At 43.4% G+C, this 15,057-nt stretch overlaps 1 protein-coding gene and 1 pseudogene across 1 annotated transcript in view; both read left to right on the top strand.

The window, feature by feature from the left end:
* The first annotated feature begins 8,648 nt into the window (after nucleotides 1-8,648).
* Nucleotides 8,649-8,766, top strand: LOC124616942 (annotated as a pseudogene).
* A 6,027-nt stretch (nucleotides 8,767-14,793) lies between these two features.
* Nucleotides 14,794-15,057, top strand: part of LOC124616095 — a 70,579-nt gene continuing 70,315 nt past the window's right edge. Inside the window, exon 1 of the mRNA XM_047144351.1 lies at nucleotides 14,794-14,914. Coding sequence (XP_047000307.1) covers nucleotides 14,840-14,914 — 75 coding nt within the window. The 5' untranslated portion in view covers nucleotides 14,794-14,839. The remainder of the gene's footprint in view (nucleotides 14,915-15,057) is intronic.

Below are 15,057 nucleotides of genomic sequence, written 5' to 3' on the forward strand. Positions count from 1 at the left end.
ATTTATGTTTTTAAACCTATCTTGGTCTATAAAAGTGTTATCTATCAATGTGCTGCTGTCCTTTACTACCCAAGTAGGAAAATTAATGACAGATGTCAAATTGAAAGAACTGAGCAAGACTTCATCATTCTTCCTATTACACTTTTTTAGTGAATCAACCTTGAAGTCCTCACAAATAATAATTTGCTTTCCCCTATCTGACAGATAGCACAACAAGGCAGGTCTTACTGCAGCCACTGTTGATGCTTTGTGGACACACCTGCAATCCATATGGCAGAGTATTCTCCAGCAGCATATTCAGGTGCTCTTTGATTCCATGTGATGATACCTCATGATTCTGATTGCAGTGCATGGTGGCACTCTCAGTACTGACTTTCCACAGTCACAGTGCATGTTCAGATCTGTAAATCTGATCATTTGTGTCTTATCATGTCCCCAATCACTAGAATAAGTTTTAGTGTGATTACTTATCCGGTCAATGTTTCGCTTTTTCCAAACAATAGTGTAGACACACTTACTTCCACTGACACAAACTCATTACTTTCACCTACATTGTTATAACTGTTGCTACTGACCAGAACCTCATCAGAATTCATCATACCTTCCACTTCCACGAAATTCAGATCCACCTCACCCTTTCTTCTGATCGCAGAGTTTTCCATCAAACATGAATTCATTCCGTCTTTCCTCTCACAAAATAAATTTTTGAGCCCCGGTCGTCACCATCAAATTTCTCTATACATTTTACAATACTTCTTGCGCCCTATTTATGTTTGTGCCACTTAAAATTATTCCCTATTTTATTCAAACTTCTTACTACCTCCATACCCAACAACTGTGGCTTCTTTGCCGAATTTTCGACAACCACTGAATTTTTAAAATAACGTGTCCTTTTAAGTGCTGGTTGATTTCCCACTCTTGGAACTAAGATGTGACGATCTCTAGTCTTCCGACCTCTTATTCTGGTGTTGAGTTTTGTGATGCGCCTGTCCCTCATCTCTGTTTCCTGTTGTGATTCCCGTTGTAAGAATTCTCATTTCCATTTCCCCTTTGAAAATTATTATTACCATTACAATGGTAATTATTTTGGCTATGATAATGATAATTATTTTGATGATTATTATAGTTCCCATTCTGGTACTTATTTCCCTGTATATTGTTCCCACTACGTGACTTGATTTCAATGCCTATTCTAATTTTTTAGTAAAATATAGAAACTCGTCAGTGTAATTTGTTGGAGTGTGGACAAAATCCAATTGTAAAAATTCCTGTAAGTGTCTCTTCAGCATTGTGACATTGTGATTTCCATTAATGCTTCCAGCAGATTTTTTCTTTTTTTTTTTTTTTTTTTTTTTGCACTTTTCATTCCCTTCTCTAAGGGCTGCCCTTTTCAGTCATAGGGATAAGTTTATTCTGTTTTGGCACTATTTGCTTTGATCGCAAGGGGTGGATGGGGAGGGGGGTATTTTCCCAATTGGGAATTTATTTGCAGGAGTATGTTGGGGACAGTTCCGGTATTCACCTTAGCGGCCAAGGAAAACCTGCAAAACCTGGACAGAACTGCTTATGTCTGTCTTCTCTTTTATCTGCCGTTCTGCCAGCGTTGGTGCTGGAGTTCACGGCGGGCAAGAGTGGCTTCGCTCCTTCTGTTGCTCTCCTCTTCTTGCCTTCTTTCTCTCTCTTCTTGTTCTCTTCTAAATTGCTCTTCGTGGGCTTCCGCCTTTCTTCTTATGAGCTCCTGACTTTGTAGGAAGCTCATTTGGTGCTCGTCCGCTCGGCCTCGTTCGGGATCGCTTCGTCCAGGATCTCGCTGTTTACCAGGTAGTCTGTAATTGACGAACTCCCTGGTTGGGACCTCTGCGTCCTTATGCGTTGCAGGCGCTGTGTTGGCTGCAGCTACAGCTTGTGCGGCTCGGCTTATTGTCATCTTTTTTGGCCATGCCGTTTGGGTGGCTTGGTCACGACGTTGGTGGGCCTCCTCCGTGGCAGGCCCATCGGCAGTTGTTTCCGCGGCGTTGCCTCTCTCTTTTGTGGTCGCCTCTGACCTCCCGTCGCTGTTGTTTGCAGCGGCAACGGAGTGTTGCCGTCTTCTTCTTCTTCTTCTTCTACGGCGTCTCCTCTTGCCCTGGGACGCCGTTTTCGGTGCTTTGGCGGGATTTTGGCCACTGAAGGCCTGGTATCCGCGCCAGTTAGCGACGTGCTCTCTGCCGCAGCGGGCGCAGGTCGGCTGGTCGTCCCTGGTGCTGGTACATGTGCGGCTGTCGTGTTGACCTGCGCACTCGACGCACCTCGCGGCGTCGCGGCAGTGCTTCGCCACGTGCCCTTCTTCCTGGCGCTTGAAGCCCTGGGACTTTGTGTTCAGGTGCGGGTGGGGGGTGGAGTGGGGGAGTTTCCGGCTCCACGCGAAAGCCTAGCAGCTTTCGGATGCCGAATTTATATGCGTCAACTTAGCCAGTTCACCCACACAAAAGTCCCGCATCGACTCACGTCTATATTTGAAACTTGGTCTGTTTAGGAATTCATTCTGAAGTTGCATGTGCTTCGCTTCATTTCATAATTTTTTCAGGAAACGGCTCTCAAACAAAGAACTCACCTACACATGCATAACGTTACAATATCCCAGTCGAACTCGCCAGCCCTCCCATGTTATGGGCACATTTCATTTTACAGAGAAATGAAATAGGGGAACTTACTTATTGTGTGACCCTCGTCAGTGGCCAATATTTAATTATTTCATTGATTTACTGATTTTCTGTTATGTGTTTGTTGCTTCCCCCCCTGTCCATTATTCTATAACTTTATCAGGCTGAAACACTTTTTGAAGGAGGCAGATATCCAAGAAAGATAGCTTTTACGAGTATCTGGAGACAGGAAAGCGGTAACAGACAGGGCAGCAATATCAATTAATTATTCTTTTTGATTTGACAGAGACTCTCCATGCCATTGTTTCATTCGTTTATCCAGTCACAAGCCCACAAGCTGTGCCGTAGATGCAAACACGCCAGAGGAGTATCTGTGGAGAGGCTTGACAAATACGAGATCTCCAAAGCCCTATACTTGCCTTCAGAAATGCAGTGCGTAGTTCTGTTAGATTCCCCTCGGGCACTGACGAGCCGTAATTGGTAGTTAACAGTCATGGGCAGGTGTTACTGACTGCGGGCGGATCTTTATTTTTTTGTGTATCACGAGAGTGACGAATGTTCAAATTACTTTCTATGGTTTAGGCCTGAAATGACACTTCGTGGGATGTTACAGACTGAACAGTGAACACAAGCTGCGTTGTACCGTTCTCAATTGGAAACACTGCTCGCTTTACGAAGCTGTACTGAGGGTCCCGGTTTAAATATTGGGAGAGAGGTCTGCGGGAAAAAAAAAGACCTATGCAAGTCATGGGGGCGGTGCAAAACATTTTTTGAAAAGTTTATTTTGTCACTCGTCATTTGAACTTTATATTGCTTTAACTACTTTTGTCTCTACTTTCGCCTCTCAATGGATTTATCACAAAACAGACGAGTTCTGTGTACTCAGTGGTGTGAAGATTGCCCACGTACACTGTTGTCTCTGACCTCAACGTCCATAGTAGATTCTCGTCAGAACTTCAGTGGCGGCACCGGTTTACTCAGTTCCCCCAAGGTGACGTAGTCCCCGCCCCACAACACACTTGTCGCGAAAATAATACAACCCTAGACATCATCCTAGTATCTCATCACAGAAGTCCTGGACCCGACTGGAAGTTGCCGCCCACTCCTTCTACTGTCAATATCCTCCTCCACATCTCGCCACCATGTGCCTCCTCATAATATCCGCTTCAGATTTATCCAAGTCACTTCTCATAGCGATTGAAAAATCTACTGGGAATCCATAGACACCCGTAACAGAAGCCAGCCACATGCTTTTCAGATGATGATGTATCTCGTGCCACTTCGGTCACTCAGCAGGCATTGTTAAACGCCATTTCCACCTATATCACTACCAAACGCGTTCATCCCAACTTTCTCCTACAATACTTCCAATAGCTCTACTCCTCCTATATGCGACCCGTCGCTTATACCGCTCGTTTCTGCATGCTCGGGACATGGCTACAGTCACACACCACCGTCAGTTACAGAGACACATCAGGAACCGTCAGACACTTACAAAGTACCAGAAAACGTCGGTATTGCACCAAACATGCACCAGATTTAACGCTACACTCCCCATTAACTCCTCTAAGTATAGGAAATTATCCATTGATAGGGAGCAACTCTATTCCTCGTTACCCACTCCTCCACAATATGGAACCCATACCTCACATCCTCAGCAACGCTTATCACTTTGTATTCCATCTCCCGGACGTCTTCATAATTCGTGATGATCATGATTTCGACTACTCCATATTCTGTACAATCTACGAAAGTACAGGCATCACTGTAGCACCACTTGCTCCTAGCTTCCGTTATTTGGACAACACTTCACAGACTGAACTGAAAAATTTCACCACAGAACATGACCAATATTACACAAAAAACGAAACACTACTCTCGGTCACGACTGAATTACGTACTGTAATGTCACTTCCTTGGACGAGAAATGAAAATATTCCCAAAGATTTCCCCGAAACAAGTTCCAAATTCCATGCAAAATGAACAAGCAAACAAATTTCCAGTTAACACTATTATTTGGATATTAACCAGTAACTGAATCAGGAATCTAATACTTAGTAATTTATTAACATACGAAAGAAAGATAGGATTCCAGTAAAATAAAACTCAGAATTCAAAATCATAGTAAATCGCAAAATCATTATAATTAAAATTCGCAGAGTAGAACCAACGTTCCCAAAGAATACTCCGTGTGAGTATTCTTTGAGATTCGTGAGTAATGACTAAGTATAATTCAATCTATTGTCACTACGTTACGAGAATTAGCCGAAGCAGGTCATACTTTTGAATGCTCGTATATGTGGGCTCTATTAGATTGTTTTTTCAGAATTGATCATTGCGATCTACTATGACGCAGTGAAACGATACTTTGACTTCAAATATTACGTTATTTAGTATTCAGATAGGGGACTTGCATATATTAGACAGAAGTGACTTTTAATTAGATAACCTGAAGTTAACACTATTTAGGAAGTGAAAACAGATAGACAATTTCATTCGTAATAACTAATGGACTATGGAACTTGGCGATAGTTACGAAGCATATAATTTATAATTCACCCCAACACCTGGGAAAGCTTCTTCCTCACGGCTCTGTTAGGAAGTGACTAATATTGTGTAATAAACCAGCATATCATGTCAATTCGCGGATTTATCATTCAAGTTTTACAGTATTATTTATAGAGATAAAGAGCTGCGATATTATTTGACTGAAGCGCTCGGCGCTTATATAGAAACTCTTTGACGTTACAAATTAATGACACTGTTACGACTGATCATAGATTTGAGATTACAACCAGTCTATAGGGAATTTGGTGTCGCTGGAACTAATTTGAACTTATCATTAATATTTAAATAGCAATTGATAAACAATCGATTATAAACGATTTAATTACGACATTTGGTGAATTAAATTTCTCGCACAAGTCGCGAGTTCAGTTCATCAATGTTCTGTTTGTTACGTCGATACCTATACATAAGAAATAACAATCACATTGCTCTACCACTGAGTGTTAGCCAAGACCGAAGATCCGAAGGACGTTACAGTACAGACACCTAAAAGAACAGTCCGCAGCTCGCGGTCGTGCGGTAGCGTTCTCGCTTTCCACGCCCGGGTTCCCGGGTTCGATTCCCGGCGGGGTCAGGGATTTTCTCTGCCTCGTGATGACTGGGTGTTGTGTGATGTCCTTAGGTCAGTTAGGTTTAAGTAGTTCTAAGTTCTAGGGGACTGATGACCATAGATGTTAAGTCCCATAGTGCTCAGAGCCATTTGAACCATTTTTTAACCTAAAAGAACGTTCTTCTTCCTTGCTATTAAACCCTATAAACATTTACAACACGATCCTCTCCACTGGCTACTATGGAGAACCGCCAAACCTCAAAAACCTGCAAAGTTTTATTTCTCTTCAAACTAAAAAAATTCCCTAGCAATACACTCTCCTATTGACCTATCAGCCTCACTTTGGCGTTTGGCAAGGTCTATAAATCCATCCTTTCCCTGCACCTGAACCAACAATTACTCTTTCCTATGAACCAGTGTCCCTTCCATCCCAATTTTCTGACTAGCAACTCTTATACCTCACACATCTCCCACTACATTACCTTACGAGCAGTAAATACGCAATTTTCGTATACCTTGACCTTGAACAAGCCTATGACCGTGTATGGAATTCACGTCCCGTCTTTTAAAATCCAAAACACATTCATTCCGCCGCGCGGAGTGGCCGCGCGGTTTAAGGCACCATGTCACGGATTGCACGGACAACTACCTCTCACCGCGGACAACGCAAGTGCCGACGCTCTTCACGTAATGACCGAAATCAACAGCGTTACTGTAGAATTGTCAGTGCTAACTAACAAGCAATACTGGGTGAAACAACCGAAGAAATCCATGGGGTGCATACGACGAACTTATTCGTTCGGACACTGCGGTGAAATTAGGCTTTAATGGACTATAGTTGCAGACGACTGACGCGGGTGCCTTTGCTGACAGTACGACATCGCCTGCAGCGCCTCGTGACTATATCGGTTGGACCCCTCCTATTTTCCACAAGTCTTCTCAAAGATTTGATGCAGCCCGCCACGAATTCGTCTCCTGTGCCAACTTCTTCATCTGAGGGTAACACTTGCGACCTACGTCCCCAGTTATTTGCTGGATAAATTCCAATCTCTGTCTTCCTCTACAGTTTTTACTCTCTACAGCCTCCTCTAGTACCAGGGATGTTGTTCCCTGATATCTTAATAGAGGTCCTACAGTCTTGTCCCTTCTTCTTGTCAGTGTTTTCCACACATTCCTTTCCTCGCTGATTCTGTGGACCTCCTCTTTGCATACCTTATCAGTCCACCTAATTTTCAACATTTTCACTGCCATACAACGCTGTGCTCCAAATGCACATACTCAGAAATTTCTTCCTCAAAGTAAAGTCTGTATCTGATACTAGTAGACTTCTCTTGGCCGGAATGCCGTTTTTGCCATTGCTAGTTTGCTTTTTATGTTTTCCTTGCTTCATCCGTCTTGAGGTATTTTGCTGCCTAGATAGCAGAATCCCTTAATTTCGTCTACTTCGTGATCACCAAACCTGATGTTAAGTTTCTCGCTGTTCGCTCTCAGCCCATATTCAATACTCATGAGACTGTTCATTCCATTCAACACATCCTGTAATTCTTCTTCACTTTCACTGAGGATAAGGATACCATCAGCGAATCTTATCATTGATATCCTTAAAACCTGAAATTGAATCCGACTCTGAAACCTTTCTTTTATTTCCGTCATTGCTTCGTCGATGTTTGGATTCAACAGTATGGGCGAAAGACTGCTTTCCTGTCTTACACGCTTCTTAATCCGAGCAATTCGTTCTTGGTCTTCTAATCTTATTGTTCCCTAATGGCTCTAATAAATATTGTATATTAACCGTCTTTCCTATAGCTTACCCTTATTGTTTTTAGAATTTCGAACATCTTGCGCACTTTACATTGTCGAACTCTTTTTCGAGGTCAACGTATCCTATGAACGTGTTTTGATTTTTCTTTATTCTTGCTTCCAATTATACCTCTCTGGTGACTACCTTTGCTAAAACCGAACTGATTGTCATCTGACACATAGTCAATTTTCTTTTCCATTCTTCAGTATATTATTCTTGTCAGCAACTTGGACGCATGAGCTGCAGTCTTCGGAATTGCGTGGTTGATATTTTCTTGAAAGTCAGATGGTACGTTGCCAGATTCATACATTCTACACACCAACGTGAGTAGTCATTTTGTTGCCACTTCCCCTGATGATTCTAGATATTCTGATGGAATATTATATATCCCTGCAGTCGTATTTGATTTTAAGTCTTCAAAAGTTCTTTCAAATTCTGATTCTAATACTGGATCCCCTGTCTCTTCTATATAGGCTCCTGTTTCTTCTTCTAGCACTTCAACAGACAAGTCTTCCCCCTCATAGAGGCCTTCAATGTACTTTTTCTATTTATCCGCCCTCCCTTCTATATTTAACAGTGGAATTTACATTCCTCTCTTAGTGTTACCGCCCTTGCTTTTTGTTTCACCGAAGGATGATTCTGTATGCTGAGTCAGTCCTTCCGACAATCGTTTCTTTTTCGATTTCTTCACATTTTTCATTCAGACATTTCGCCTTAGCTTCATTGCACTTCCAATTTATTTCATTCCTAAATGACTTGTTCTTCTGTATTCCTGAATTTCCCTGAACATTCTTGTATTTCCGTTTTTCATCGACCAACTGAAGTATTTCTACTGTTTCTCATGGTTTCTTTGCAGTTATCTTCTTTGTACCTATGTTTTTCTTTCCATCCTCCGCGACTACCTTTCTCAGAGTTGTTCATTTCCCTTCAACTGAACTGCCTACTGAGCTATTCATTATCGCAGTATCTATAGCCTTAGGGAACTTCAAAGTATCTCTTCATTTCTTAGTAATTCAGTATTCCATTTATTTGAGCATTGATTCTTCCTGACTAGTCTCTTAAACTCAACCTACTCTTCATCACTACTGGCAACGGCCTTGCCGCAGTGGATACACCGGTTCCCGTCAGATCACCGAAGTTAAGCGCTGTCGGACGTGGCCGGCACTTGGATGGGTGACCATCCAGGCCGCCATGCGCTGTTGCCATTTTTCGGGGTGCACTCAGCCTCGTGATGCCAATTGAGGAGCTACTCGACCGAATAGTAGCGGCTCCGGTCAAAGAAAACCATCATAACGACCGGGAGAGCGGTGTGCTGAGCACACGCCGCTCCTATCCGCATCCTCATCTGGTCGGATGGTCCCGGTGGGCCACTTGTGGCCTGAAGATGGAGTGCTTCTTCACTACTACATCGTGATCTGAGTCTGTATCTGTTCCTGGTACGCCTCACAACACAATATATGCCTTCACAGTCTCTGCCTCATCATGATGTAATCTAAATGAAATCTCCCGGACTTTTGCAAGTGTACCTCCTCCTCTTGTGATTCTTGAACAGAGTATTCGCTATTACTAGCTGAAATTTATTGCAGAACTCAATCAGTCTTTCTCCTCTCTTATTCCTGCTACCAAGCTCATATTCTCCTTCCCTTACAACTGCATTCCGATCTCTCATTATTATTATATTTTCATCTCCATTTATGTACTGAACTACCTATTGAATATCTCTTGATATTTGGCTTACGATGTCGGCGTGTATGTCTGAAATATGTTCGAAGAGATTTCGGGATCGCAGCCAGTCGTCGTAAACTTCATTCCACACATTGTGGCGTCTTCGAGTGGAGCAAATGTCGACGGGATTCCAAGCATTTCCAGCTGGTAGCCGCTGTCACGGTTCATTAGATTTTCCTCGATGCATACTTCAACGGATTATTTTAGTATAATGGCGTTTCAGAAAGTTGTTGCTGTGGCCAAGATTAATGATTTGTTACACTCCACTGAATGTCCGTTGGAGATACGATGTTCCACAATTGTAGACTTGTTGGGTGCAGAAGGCGAGTGCAACGTTTACGTTCTCTGCAACGTTCTTCCACCGCGAGTGTTGTTTGTGCTACATGGGCTTTACCACACTGGCAAGGTATTTTATAAATTCCCGCCTTTCGCAATAACAAATTATCCTTCGCTGGTGCCAGCAAGTCCGAAATCATAGATGGTGAGCGGAAAATCACTTTCATCTGAAAATTACTAATGATTCTTGCTATTTTGAAGGAAATATTTCCAACGAAGGGAAGAAAAGCTAGGGACTTTGTTGGGGATTCTGCTCTTTGTCCACTTCCCGGTTTTTGGTTTTAGCTGAGAATGTCCTGTTATTTTGCCGGGTCGAGTATCCATTGCCTCTGAACACTGTCCGTAGATGTGCAAGCTCTTTAGGCAAACTGTCTGCATTCGACACTGTGTACAAGGGTTTTAAGCACACTCATAGTTTGGGATGGGTTATGGCAACTTGCAGAGTGCGAGCATAAATCACTATGAGTGGGCTTACGATAAACAGAATGTTCCAGAGAGCCGTCGCTCTTCCGTCGAATCAAAACATCCAGGAATGGGAGACAACCATCTTTCTCCAATTCCATAGTAAATCGAATGTTCTCACGAATGGAGTTAAGATGATGCAAAACTTCATTAACTTATCTTCTCTGTGGGGCCACACTATGAAAGTATTATCCACGCATCTCCAAAAAACAGTTGGTTTAAGAACCGCGGATTCAATTGGTATTTCCTAAAAATCCTTCATAACAGAGTTAGTCACCACGAGAGACAAGGGGCTGGCCATGGCGAGGCCGTCAATCTGTTCAAAATATTCTTCGTTAGACACAAAATATGTTGAGGAAAGAGTGTGCCGAAACAAAGCAGTGCTGCCCGACTGAAACTGTTACCAATTAGTGCCAAAGAATCAGCAAGAAGTACCTTCGTAAAAAGAGATACTGCAACAAAACTCACTCAAAGATCCGAACTACTTAGGTGGAGAGCCTCCAGTCTGTTGAAAAAATAGGCTGAGTTTCGTGTACGAGGTGGACATTTGCCAGCCAATAGTCTCAACAAGAAAGCAAGATGTTTGGCTAAATCATGTGTGGTGTCAATATTACTCACTATAGGCCGTAAAGGAAGACCATCTTGGTGTAGTTTAGGAAGACCATACGGTCTTGGTCGTACGCTGCCATGTGGTCTTAACTGCTTAATGGTCTGTGGAGGTAACGAGGAAGAATTCAGCAGTGCACACGTCTTATGTTGCACACATTCTGTAGGGTCGTGATCACTCTTCCTGTACGTAGTATCACTAAGTAGACCTAAAATCTTCTCGAAATACAAGCTAGGAGGGAAGAAAACAACTGAGTTACCTTTACAAGCCTTTTGCACCACTACGTCCGGATCCGCTCGGAGATTTGTAGTGCAGCCCTTTCTTCAGATGTTATATTACTGCGTTGAGAAGAAGCTTTCAGTATCCACAGTAAGGCGTCATACAGCTTCATAAACACAACTCACAAAACTTCTCAGGGGCAGTGCACTTGCCGTAGGTGCACAGTTGTGTCCTTTATCCAATACAGACAGCGTCGCATCGTCCAAATTCTTCTCCGTGAAGTTAACAACGGAGCATTGTGTAGTTATTCCCTATGGCGACGGCTGTTATGGCACCAAACGATCAAATTTTGATATCTGCCGACAACTTGCATCTTTCTATATAATCAAGCTTGGCTGAAGTCACTCCACCAACCCAATCCCATGATACAGGAGAGAGAGAAGTGCTGCAATCTTCAGAAGTAAGTAAAACACTTCTTCTGAAATGGCATTCAACCTTCGTCTCGAGTAACAAATTCTCTCCTTAACAATAGCATGACGGGGCTCCTCCGTTATCTTCCGTGCAGTGATAGTCTTAATAAAATGTGACACTCCGTCAAATTTCTTTTGTGTGATACGTTTCGAAACAAGGCGCAACACACAGTCCCGCATCATATTAGTTATAGCAGTACAGAGATTCCTTCCGTTTCTTGTTCTCGTTGCGTATGATGGATCTCCTTTCAAGTCCTTGTTGTCTTCCTGCGATTCAGCGGCACTGGGAAATTGCCTTTCGCGAAGCCACAATGGATTTTGCTGGTGTGTTCGGCGACGTCCTGATCCTTTCCTCTCCTCGTGGTACGTTCTTAAAATCTCATGAATGAGGCTGTGATGAAATTCGGTGACTGAATTATTCTTTCCGGTTGGAACCTTGTAAATAATGTGGGAATTTAGCACGCACATATCAAACGTAAGGCGTGAAAAAAGTGGTGGTCGTGTAGTTGCAGTGTTTCGTAAAGCATTCCTGTGAGATACGAAGCACGCCGTATTTGTCCACTGCACCCGTAGATACGTTATAATCCAACACTCATATCGCTTAAAAATTTTCGGTATTAGTTGGCAGTCCATTTTCACACCTGAATTTATTGCAACTCAATGACATGTCAGCAACTCACACATATATCTTAAATCATGCAACTTCAGTGCCTTCCATATCTTTGCAGTTTCGCTTCAGCTTTTGGCGTTCCTTTCCTGTACATCAAAATTATACATACCATATTTGTTCTTCTTTTATGTAAGCAGTGGAAGAGAGATGGACCTGTACGCCACCTGCCCATATACAGCGTGTGTTTCCCTGGCGAGCATTTCCTAAGAAAACTTCAAATGTGTGTATCTGAATTTAGCACTCTGCTCCTGTCGCACCTACAGGATGATTTCGTGATAATGTTACAAACTATCAGTAATGATGGAGAAAGGTAAATGTATCAATCTGAGATAGGAGATTCTGGTCTGAAAACTACCGAGTCGAAAGATATAAACGGAAATCGTTCTGATATCTCTGGTAGTGGACATCTTCTACCGCAAACTCTTTGTTTTCCACGTTTTGCGATGTGGTAATATGGGCGAAAAAAGAAAAAAAATCTACACTACTGGCCATTAAAATTGCTACACTACGAAGATGACTTGCTACAGACGCGAAATTTAACCGACAGGAAGAAGATGCTGTGATATGGAAATGATTAGCTTCTCAGAGCATTCACACAACGTTGGCGCCGGTGGCAACACCTACAACGTGCTGACATGAGGAAAGTTTCCAACCGATTTATCATACACAAACAGCAGTTGACCGGCGTTGCCTGGTGAAACGTTGTTGTGATGCCTCGTGTAAGGAGGAGAAATGCGTACCATCACGTTTCCGACTTTGATAAAGGTCGGATTGTAGCCTATCGCGATTGCGGTTTATCGCATCGTGACATTGGTGCTCGTGTTGTTCGAGATCCAATGACTGTTAGCAGAATATGGACTCGGTGGGTTCAGGAGGGTAATACGGAACGCCGTGCTGGATCCCAACGGTCCTCGTATCACTAGCAGTCGAGATGACAGGCATCTTATCCGGATGAATGTAGCGGATCGTGCAGCCACGTCTCGATCCCTGAGTCAACAGATGGGGACTTTAGCAAGACAACAACCATCTGCACGAACAGTTCGACGACGTTTGCAGCAGCATGGACTATCAGCTCGGAGACCATGGCTGCGGTTACCCTTGACGCTGCATCACAGACAGGAGCGCCTGTGATGGTGTACTCAACGACGAACCTGAGTGCACGAATGGCAAAACGTTATTTTTTCAGATGCATCCAGGTTCTGTTTACAGCATCATGATGGTCGCATCCGTATTTGGAGACATCGCGGTGAACGCACATTGGAAGCGTGTATTCGTCATCGCCATACTGGCGTATCACCCGGCGTGATGGTATGGGGTGCCATTGGTTACACGTCTCGGTCACCTCTTGTTCGCACTGACGGCACTTTGAACAGTGGACATTACATTTCAGATGTGTTACGACCCGTGGCTCTACCCTTCATTCGATCCCTGCGAAACCCTACATTTCAGCAGGATAATGCACGACTGCATGTTGCAGGTCCTGTACGGGCCTTTCTGGATATAGAAAATGTTCGACTGCTGCCCTGGCCAGCACATTCTCTAGATCTCTCACCAATTGAAGACGTCTGGTCATTGGTGGCCGAGCAACTGGCTCGTCACAATACGCCAGTCACTACTCTTGATGAACTGCGGTATCGTGTTGAAGCTGCATGGGCAGCTGTACCTGTACACGTCATCCAAGCTCTTTTTGACTCAATGCTCAGGCGTATCAAGGCCGTCATTACGGCCAGAGGTGGTTGTTCTGGGCACTGATTTCTCAGGATCTATGCACCGAAATTGCGTGAAAATGTAATCACATGTCAGTCCTAGTATATTTGTCCAATGAATACCTGTTTATAATCTGCATTTCTTTTGGTGTAGAAATTTTAATGGCCAGTAGTGTAGTAAACATTGGTTCTAAAGTGCATACCGTAAGAGCCAGGAGCACTTGCTCATCATTGCTGTTGCGAAACACATTTCTTCTACTGAACAGTTGCTCATAGCACTTTAGGTACGCATTTTAGAGCCCATCTTTACTTGATATTTTTTTTCTTGTTTCCGTCCATACTGTCTCCTCCTGAAGTATTTAAAGCAAAGAGAGTGCTGTAGAAAAGCTCTTCTGCCAGAGGTGTCAGATCGATTTCCGCATATAATATTCGACTTAGTAGTTTTTGGACCACGATTCCTGACCTCAGATGCATACATTTACCCTTCTCCATCATCCCTGAAAGGCTGTAACATTATGATGCAATCGCCTTATATGTAGTACATCGTTAGCACTGGAGGCACCACCATTGTGCACTGATGTATACGTAGCCAGGAGTTAAAGGGCGAGATGTGGCATACCTGAAGACTTGTGGATTCTCTTCTACGCCGAACAGATTAGAGGCGGTGTTACACGGTATTAGCGCGATATCTGCTGGGGGGTGACTAAATTTTAGTTCTGTTTGCTTATTTCCACACTCGCAATACTTTCCCAGTTTACAGCATCTCTCCAGCTTTTTTCCAATTTTTTTTTAGGGAACGTTCTAAATGTCAGGCTATAATGACACATCTACGTTAAAAAATGTAATCCACAAAAAATTAATTAGGCAGATATGATCACCTGTGTCATGTGCGCGCTTTTACTCCACGACCCATTCAGTAGCTATATTAATGACCAACTGTGGCTGTCCAAAGCGGAAACTTCGTTTCCTCGATGGTTATCACGTGCACAGGGCGATATCCGGTCGGCACGGACGTGTTAAACAGACAGCGGCTCCCTCGGACCAGCGGAAGCCAGAAACCTTCGTGCACTGGACGCTGCAGCGATGTACAGATTCGCCATGCTCTTCCTGGCCGCCGCCACGTTGCTGGCGCTCCAGAGCGGATTCGTGGGTTGCTTGGTGAGTAAAAATCCGTAAATGCATTTTTTCAGTAGCTTTATGCCTCCCACTAGAGTGCAAGAGTGCAATAAAGATTTACGTGATTATATAGCTGTTTCTGTTGGAGTATCTTTGTCCAACATTTATAATTTTGCGCTAGCGGA

The sequence above is a fragment of the Schistocerca americana genome, chromosome 5, assembly GCF_021461395.2.
Source record: "Schistocerca americana isolate TAMUIC-IGC-003095 chromosome 5, iqSchAmer2.1, whole genome shotgun sequence".
In the NCBI taxonomy this organism is placed as follows: Eukaryota; Metazoa; Arthropoda; class Insecta; order Orthoptera; family Acrididae; genus Schistocerca; species Schistocerca americana.